At 38.3% G+C, this 9,489-nt stretch overlaps 1 protein-coding gene across 1 annotated transcript; it reads right to left on the minus strand.

Annotated features, from left to right (window-relative positions):
* Positions 1 to 450: 450 nt before the first annotated feature.
* Positions 451 to 5,636, minus strand: abraa (actin binding Rho activating protein a). The gene is made up of 2 exons (XM_080890446.1): positions 4,597 to 5,636; positions 451 to 2,134 (listed from the first exon to the last, which is right to left on the minus strand). Exons 1-2 carry the CDS (start codon positions 5,227 to 5,229, stop codon positions 1,697 to 1,699), a joined length of 1,071 nt encoding a protein of 356 aa, XP_080746572.1. The 5' UTR covers positions 5,230 to 5,636; the 3' UTR covers positions 451 to 1,696.
* Positions 5,637 to 9,489: the final 3,853 nt, after the last annotated feature.

Here is a 9,489-nt window from a genome sequence, read left to right on the forward strand (position 1 = left end):
TCAATAATAAAATTATTCCTCAAAAATACAACTTGCCTAATAATTCTGCACTCCCTGTAAAAGCGCCGTTGTGCGCAACATAACCACTTTAAATGCAACATTTAATTTCTCTCCTTGGGTTAAGGTGATCATGTAGGATATTTGATGTTCAAGTGCAGTTAACCAGTTTGCCTGGGTTTATTTATTTTTTAAATATTATTTTAGTTTGATGTAAAACATATATCTTTTATCTTAAAGCTTATGCTCTGCAGACTGTTGTTTTCACGCAAGCAAAAAGGTTTTTGTCAGAAACATACAACACACAACTCAACAATGACATACTAGCCTTGTCAGCTAGAGTGACCTAATGCAACACCACAGTCAGTAAACAAACTGAAATAAGCTTAGTATGCAACACAGTTTGAGTATATATATAGAAAAACAAAAGCAGCATTTAATTTTTATTCTTTGTTTGCTTCCACATAGCATGTGTCACCACTCTGACCACAACAATACTGAAAATAAACTAATTAACTAAAAACTAACTAAAAAACTGTACACATTATACAAATGCTTACAGTTTTTGTAATACATATATAAAGAACATCCACGCTTTCACTTTGAAAGAAGCAAACATTTGACATTTAAAGCACCTCTTTCATTTAATTTTAATATGAGATGATCCCATTTTAACATTTAAATGTTTGCCCTAAAATGATTTATTTCAAAAAAATCTCGCCTTACACAAACTTAACATGCAGAAGTTTTTCAAACTCATTCACATTATTCACATTACTGCATGTAAGCTTCTTTTTATTGTCATTTTCCCTTGTTTAAATATAATTACATTATTTTGCAATTAATTTTTGTTGTGTATGTCAACCAAATAAGAAAGCCATTTTGACCAAACATTTTACTGGAGATTAAATCTTTGAAAGTGAGCATGGTCCAGAGTAAACATGGTTGTAGTCCTGTAAGAAAGACTGGTGTAGTGTGCTTTTAAGTACTTTAGTTGAAAACTGAGGTTTAAGGTACATTTATATCCATTATTTCTATTTCTAAAGATGTCACATATTCCTACATAAAAATAAATGTTAGCTTAGCTTAATTTAACTATTTAGTCTTAAACTGTCATTCCAAAGAAGACGAAAAACAAAACAAATAAAAACAAACTAAGGAAACGCAGACATTGGTCTCATTAAAGTACTTTTTAACTATTTAAGAAAACAAACAAACAATAAACAAGACTAGTAAGTTGCTACCACTGCTTGCATGTTTTTAGCAAAATTAGCTAAACGAACATAAACTTCCCTTGTCAATTCTGTCATGAATTATTAGATGAAATTAACTCAAAGTCCTTGTTTGTTTAGTTGGAGACTCAGTAAAGCCTTCTACCATGACTGACATTGCGATGGATTCTTAAGGCTTCTAGCATGTAGCATAGTTAGCAAGTTGAGCATGGTTTGCAAGCTAAAGATAGCTTCCCTTCACCCCATAATCTGTCAGGTATATGAGAAGAACTAATGACTCTAGCGTGTGTGTCTGTGTGTGTGTGTATGAAACATTAGATATGTATGCATGTTTAATTTTTAAACATTATAAAGATACTACATTTTCCTTACGTACATGACATTGCATGCTCAGAATGAGTAGTTGTTTCTACTGGAGCTCTGATGTATGAGATTTATAGGTACGTTTGCATACGCATAATATTTTTTCAATCCTTTAGCGTAATAATGACATCATCATCCTGCCCCTTCCACACCATCTCCCCCTCAAAGTCCAGCATCTTGTGTTTGCGGCAGCGAAGCAGAATGCCCACCACTTTGTCCGAGATTTTCACGTAGCGGTCAAAGAGACGGCCAAAAGTTATGATTGTTTTACCCTCTTTATCCTTGAAGCCCATGTCTCTTATAATCCAGACCATCTCCTCCATCTCCCTGTAGATGTGTTTCTGGGCCCTGTCTCCCCTCTCTGCTGTCTTGGAGCCTTCTTTGGGTCGTCCATAGCCAGAGTCACCCTTGTGGAGGCGCTGGGCCATAGCATACTCATAGTCAAATTCCTCACTGAAGGGATTGAGCTTCTGGCCTTCAATGTGCTGTTCGGACCACTGTTGCCAGCGACTTCTGATGTCACCCGTGGTGGCAATTTTAATCTGTAGAAAGGTTAAAATCAAAACTGAAAAATCCATTGAAACCTTTTCAAGGAAACAAAAGCGCAAAGCAACACATGTCTTTTGAAATTTATTAAAGAGGAGTACATAGGTCGTCAAAACATTTGTGTATTGTTCATTTAGCACTGGGTGAGCTTAAAGCAAAAGAAAAACCTGCAGTGTATTTCATCACTATAGGAATCTGTAGAGTTATTAACCCTTAGTCCTTTTAAAAACTATGTTTTAGTTGGTGAAATTGATCCCTAGTCTGTCGATAAATACAGTGAGACTGCACATGTGCAAATAAAGAAGCATGGATGTAAATAAATGAGTACTTGGAAATGAGAACCTTATATAAACCAAAGGAGAGGGTGTCCTAATCTTTCTTTAGTATATTTTTTTCAGAAAAACTTTTTCCACCCCCACAGTTCCCCACTCCACCCCGATTCCCCTGGTATGTGTCTTAGCTTTCCAGAGCTTCGGAAGAGTGTCATCAGATCTCTTTGGTATTTGATCTATGAAATCTTGAGATGTGTCACGGAGGGACCTTCCACAAAACTCTGTGAACTTTCAAGATGATAATGCTGCTATTCCTTATTTTTCTTTCTATTAATGTCTCACCTTAGACTTTAACGTGTTGTGAATTGAACTGATCTGAATTTGTAACATTTGTTTTTACTCTATGCTAATAAAACAGTGTTGGCATGGATTTGAGCAGTGGTAAACACTTATTTACAATTTTTTTTTCATTAACTGCAAATGGCATACTTTAACTCGCGTTTATTTTAGAGGGAAATATTTAACCATGAGCTTTTAAATTGCAGCGTCGGTGAAATTCAATAACGCATGCATATAATATTTTCTGAATTTAGTTTCTTTGATAGGTTACTTCATTTTCATTTAACGCCTGATATGCTGAAGTTAGTTAGCATTTATTACTAAAGTGCTACTACTATTGTTACTTTTTATGCTAATATATGTTTGCAGATAAATCATGGGTCATGTAAACTGGTTTAATTTGATAGGTGTTGTTTGCTGTCGGCACACACAGCCATTTTCAACAGTTCTACATTCTTTTAGCTTCTCTTTTGCCTTTTTACTAGCAGATAAAAGATTTATGAATAGCAGTGTTACCTTTTTGGTATGCCCATCACTTTTTTCTCTGTATTCCTTAAGTCTCGTTTAACTTGATAATGCACACCTTTGATGCTTTAACAGGATTTTTGAACAACACAAAGCAAAAATACACAGCAATAAAACAAAAATAATTTCAGAAACCATTTTTCTTCATATTTTGATTATAATTGCACTGTCTCTCTCAGTGTCTCATATTACCTCGAATTCATGTCCTTCATTGACCTCTCTCCCTTCACCCTGTTTTCCTCTCGCTGACTGTTCCACCTGAAGGTCAGGGTGTAACTATATTTATTTACATATATTCCACTGCACTGCATTCCAGCATGTGTTTTATGATCTGGACTTGCTCTCTGGCAACCCCTTTAACATGTCTAGAGGGCCACTAAAAAAGCCTTTGCCTTTTATGGGAGAGATTTCAGTATTGCAGTTATGTAACTGTTATGATGTTTGGTGTCCATGAGGGAGTTGGATTTCTTCAGGTGACATCAAAGGCACTTCTGCTTAATCTTGTTTATTCACACTGTGTGACTTGTTCTATTTTAGGGGAATTTATTCTCCTTTGTGTCTTTGACTGGGGGACATTTAATATAGTTGTAAAAAGCCGACTTGTCAAAAACTCTGCAAAATACTCCGCCTCTTTTGTAAGGCTGTCATTACCAAAACATTCAGTGACAGTTACAAATAACCTCTAAAATAAAGAGTTGTGGAGCTTTTCTGCTATCAGTGTGCTTTCACGTGTCTTTCTACACTTTATAATAATAACTAAGAAAAAGTATCCCTGAATAGCTTTTCTTCTCTTTTATTTGACTTATTATTTGAAATTTTTTAAATAACAATATCAATGTTGGGTACAGGGAAACGTGACAGTTAAATCTAATGCAAGTGTATCTAAAGATATTTTGAAGAAACCTCTTATAAAGATGTTGTGGTTAGATATTATGTAAATATCCAATTGTCTCTGACTTATGTTATCATTCATGTTAATGTGTTTCACGTCATGCTAGTCCAACAATTACTTTTCTTTTATTTTAGTATTTTGCACTTATTTTGCACTTATTCCTCCTCCCGTAAACCATGCTATAAATATATTTTTTAAAATGATTGAAAGATGAAACAACACTTTATAAAACCAAAATAGTAAGAAGAAGAATGTTTTAAGGGTTAAAGAAAAACCTAAAATTTTGGATAAATCTCTATGGATTTGTCAATGTGATCAAAATGTTGATTGATCTACCTTTAAACCTGAATACATTTCTAACAGTTTTTTTAAAACTATATTGATATTGTTTAGACGTATCGTTAAAGATCTTTGTTATTAGCCACTCTACCTTTGGCCTGTTGGTCTGCTTTTTAGACTGGAGCTCGCCATTTTCGGTTTTAGATTCATTGTTGTCGCTGAGCCCATTTTCCTCTCCCAACCCGCTGTCATCTGTGTCCACGCTGCTGCTTCTTGACCCCAACTTCTTCTCCTGGAGCTTTAGTTTCCTGTTCTGTATCCTCCCGCCTCCTTCTCCACTTTGTAGTGCCCTCATCTGCCGCCGCCGTGTTGGTGATTCGTTGCCCATGAATGGCTTGGTCTCCTCAGGACCTGACTCCATCTTGCCACGAATGGCATTAACTACATCGCTGCTGCTGCACTCGCTGCGTTTTGGCTGAACGGTCTTGTTTACAGAACAGGTTCTGATCTTATTCTCACTATTGTCACTGGGATCTGCTAAGATTACACGTGGGGTAACTGTAAGTTTAACAACATGGTTGCGTTCTTTTTTATCTTCCTCCTCCACAGATGAAGGCATCCAGCCACTTGGCATGGCTTCTTGCTTGCCAGCATGTTCTTTAGCCCATCCCTGCCAACTTTTAGCCAAATTGGCCACCATAGCAGCACATTTTATCTTCTTTACAGTCCGTTTGAAAGCCTGTGGATCCCGGGATGAAACTGTAGCGATCCCACTGCTACTCATGGTGAATTTCCAACGTATTCACTTTTATTGCCCGTATAATAATCTACTCTTGCAGGTGATGTCGTTATTTCTAGCTTCAGTTTTGGTCAATTGGCTTAAGATGCCAAAAAGTCTTGAAAAAAAATTTCGTCACGTGAAAATTCTAGCGAGTTAACTTAACGCTTAAAAAAGGCTGAAGTGAATCTTAATGGATTCAGCTTCCTAAGGTTTCAGCTCAAATCTTAAAGACTTCAAACTTGTAAAGTGAATCTTTCCAAATGATCATCAGTGTTCCTCAGCCTTTATAGCCACGATGGATCTTTACGGAAATATCCACACCCTTCCAGATAAGTTGGTCAGTGGGTGAGCTGCTGGTGTGAAGAGTGCAAGGACTTTGACTTTAATCCCCTGCTGAAGCCCCTCTGGCTCCATACTGGCCTTTAAAAAGGGAAGGGTCATAAACGAAGTGATGGGCATCTAGTCCACGTGAGACAGGAAAAGTACGGTGTCACCATACTTGTTTCTAACACACACACACACACACACAAACATGCGCTGTGACTGTGGAGTGGAATTTCTCCCAGTGCTATCCAGAGAACAGGTGTCCACTTCTTTTTTAGTGTCTCTGTGGTTTCTGTCATCACACACACATACTTGCACAACACAAACAGGCCTTTGGTCTGAGTCAGCCAGTAATACATAGGTGACCCCACATATATGTGCCTGAGTTTATTGTTTATATATAGGCATGTTTTCATTCAAATGCTACCTAAATTTATTAGATGACAACATGTGCTTAGATCACTTGTGGTGGCTCACGTACATACGAAGCAATAGGCGTGATCGCCTGCGTGTCTGTGCATGTGTGGGTAACTATTTCAGTCTCTGAGTCTGTGAATATGTGAGTGGATGTGTTATGATTCTAATAAGGCACAAGCACTTTGGACACTGAAGTGAGGATTCTGTGAAAATTTTAAACATATCTATTTGTAAATTAAAAAGAGAAGACACTTCAGTCCATTTTATCTTCTGTATACTTGCTTACATTTTAATTAAGGTCTGTGGCTGTTAAATCTGATTCAGTGTTTTCTGTCTGTTCATGTAATCCCAGAGTGGCACCGTGATGTTCAGACCAAGACTCTTCCAAAGCCACATCATCAACAGGACTCCTTGTTCTCACAACTGTCCCTGTTGCTCAGGATAGTTTATTGGAGTAATCTTGCTGGGTGTCCTGAGTTCAGATTTAAATGTTACATGATAGAAATTTGAAGTGCCTTAAATGCGCATACTACTGTAAACAATTTCAGTAAGTGAGGGAATTGTCCAAAATCTGTGTCTGATTGTACCTGGCAAAGTTAGTGTTTCCCAAGAAAATGTAAATTCACCAAAAGTTGAGTTTTTACGTTTATTAGCAACGCAATACCTATATTGTATTTACACAGCATAGAATTAATGTAGACATATGGAAATACACTTATGTCAAGAGTGTCACAAGAAAAAAGAAAAATCTGAGCAAATAATTTCATTTTACAGGTGCAGGAATGCATTGCCACTTGTGGAATTAAATTCCTTGCACATAAATTCAACAGGAAGAGGGGTTCTAATGTGATTTGTCACTTTAAATGGACAGTTACACCCAAGAAGCAGTGTAAATGCTGTTTTAAATCATATTTGTTTATCATTTTGAAAAAAAAAGTCTATCCACCATCATTGTTTGCTATGTAGAAGTTGAAGAAATCTTTAAAATTAGAGCATTCAAAGACAAGTTCTGAAGCCTCTGCACTGCTGTCCCATTGATCTGTTGTACAATATCAGATACCTTTTATGATTAAAAAAATCATTGAAATGATTTGCACAAGTGCAAGCTTGCAGTCTTTCACTTTTTCAATTTATTTATCTAATGCCTGTTGTTGAGTATGTGTTAAATTCCATATGATGCACCAGAATGACTTTAAGCGTCCAGCAACATTTTTTTTATTAATTAATTTATTATTTATGTATTTGTATTTTTATATGTATACATGTAATAAGAATGATTTTGTCGGTCCTAGTTAAGGAAACAGGTGTCACACAGTCATAATAAGTAGAGAAATTGCAGAATCTACAATAAATAAAACTAAGTATATCATTTTTAAATATTTGGTACATTCAAAACAGTAGTAATAGAAATGCAGATCCTTAACTATCGTGCACATGCCGCAAATAAACAGTAACTATTGAAGTGCATTGTAAAGGAAAATGTAAAACTGAGAATTATGTGCAAAATAGAAATTAAAAGTTGTAGTAGAAAATATTTCTTTTCTATCTATCTAACAGTAATTCTTTCTGCTTTGATATATGTGCCTGTAATCTACTGAGGGCCCTAAAAGAAATATTTATGCATGAACTTCTGTTACCTTGCTTTAAAATTTACATGACTTCAAAATAAATTTTCTTTAAAAAAAATGAACAAGTAAATTGACTCTTCAATTTAATTGATAAACCAAATAAAGAATAAAAATTTTGCATATGATGTTCATAATGCGTTTATGAAAATCAAAATTAATTCAGTCCTGCAAAAATATTTCTGTATCTGATACACAGCCAAACAAAGCTTCTGAGTGTCTGTCGACTAAAATAGCCAAATGAGGGGCCAAGCTGTCACCAGCTCCGGTTACTGGTGTGCATGTTTGTTTCTGTGTGTGTGTGTGTGTGTGTGTGTGTGTGTGTGCGTGCGTGCGTGCGTGCGTGCGTGCGTGCGTGCAGGCATTTAAGGTTCTCATCCTCATTCTAACAGCTGCTTCCTGTGCACACTCCCACCGTATGTTGTATACGGCAGGCTTGCACAGAAATAGACGTGCCTGGCACTAGAAAGCAATGAAAAAGGTTTGAGAGCTGGGTGTAATGAGTCACATATTTATACATGACTGTATCAGAGGAAAAGATTTTTATGCTGTTTGTGAACCATGAGTCACAGAATTATAATGTGATGTACTTTGTTGATCACTGTGGGAAAAACTTTTTGTGTTTCTGAATGTGAGACTCAGAACAGGTTCAGTGGATGAGCACACTTTATATATATATATATATATATGTGTGTGTAAATATATATATATATATATATATATATAATAAACACCCAGCACGCCCCTGCGGGCGGTTTATCCTTCAAGCTCGGGTCCTCTACCAGAGGCCTGGGAGCTTGAGGGTCCTGCGCAGTATCTTAGCTGTTCCCAGGACTGCGCTCTTCTGGACAGAGATCTCCGATGTTATTCCCGGGAGCCACTCGCCTAGCTTGGGAGTCACCGCACCTAGTGCTCCGATTACCACGGGGACCACCGTTACCTTCACCCTCCACATCCTCTCGAGCTCTTCTCTGAGCCCTTGGTATTTCTCCAGCTTCTCGTGTTCCTTCTTCCTGATATTGCTGTCATTCGGAACCGCTACATCGATCACTACGGCCGTCTTCTTCTGTTTGTCTACCACCACTATGTCCGGTTGGTTAGCCACCACCATTTTGTCCGTCTGTATCTGGAAGTCCCACAGGATCTTAGCTCGGTCATTCTCCACCACCCTTGGGGGCATCTCCCATTTTGACCTCGGGACTTCCAGGTTATACTCGGCACAGATGTTCCTGTACACTATGCCGGCCACTTGGTTATGGCGTTCCATGTATGCCTTGCCTGCTAGCATCTTGCACCCTGCTGTTATGTGCTGGATTGTCTCTGGGGCATCTTTACACAGCCTGCACCTGGGGTCTTGCCTGGTGTGATAGACCCCAGCCTCTATGGATCTTGTACTCAGAGCTTGTTCTTGTGCTGCCATGATTAGTGCCTCTGTGCTGTCTCTCAGTCCAGCTTTGTCCAGCCACTGGTAGGATTTCTGGATATCAGCCACCTCCTCTATCTGCCGGTGGTACATACCGTGCAGGGCCCTGTCCTTCCATGATGGTTCCTCGTCTACCTCCTCTTTCTTGGGTTTCTGCTGCCTGAGGTATTCACTGAGCACTCGGTCAGTTGGGGCCATCTTCCCAATGTATTCTTGGATGTTCGTTGTCTCATCCTGGACTGTGGTGCTGACACTCACCAGTCCCCGGCCCCCTTCCTTCCGCTTAGCGTATAGCCTCAGGGTGCTGGACTTGGGGTGAAACCCTCCATGCATGGTAAGGAGCTTTCTTGTCTTTATGTCAGTGGCTTCTATCTCCTCCTTTGGCCAGCCTATTACCCCAGCAGGGTACCTGATCACGGGCAGGGCGTACGTGTTGATGGCCCGGATCTTGTTCTTACCATTCAGCTGACTCCT

The sequence above is a fragment of the Rhamphochromis sp. 'chilingali' genome (genome assembly GCF_963969265.1).
Source record: "Rhamphochromis sp. 'chilingali' genome assembly, chromosome: 9".
Classification (NCBI taxonomy): Eukaryota; Metazoa; Chordata; class Actinopteri; order Cichliformes; family Cichlidae; genus Rhamphochromis; species Rhamphochromis sp. 'chilingali'.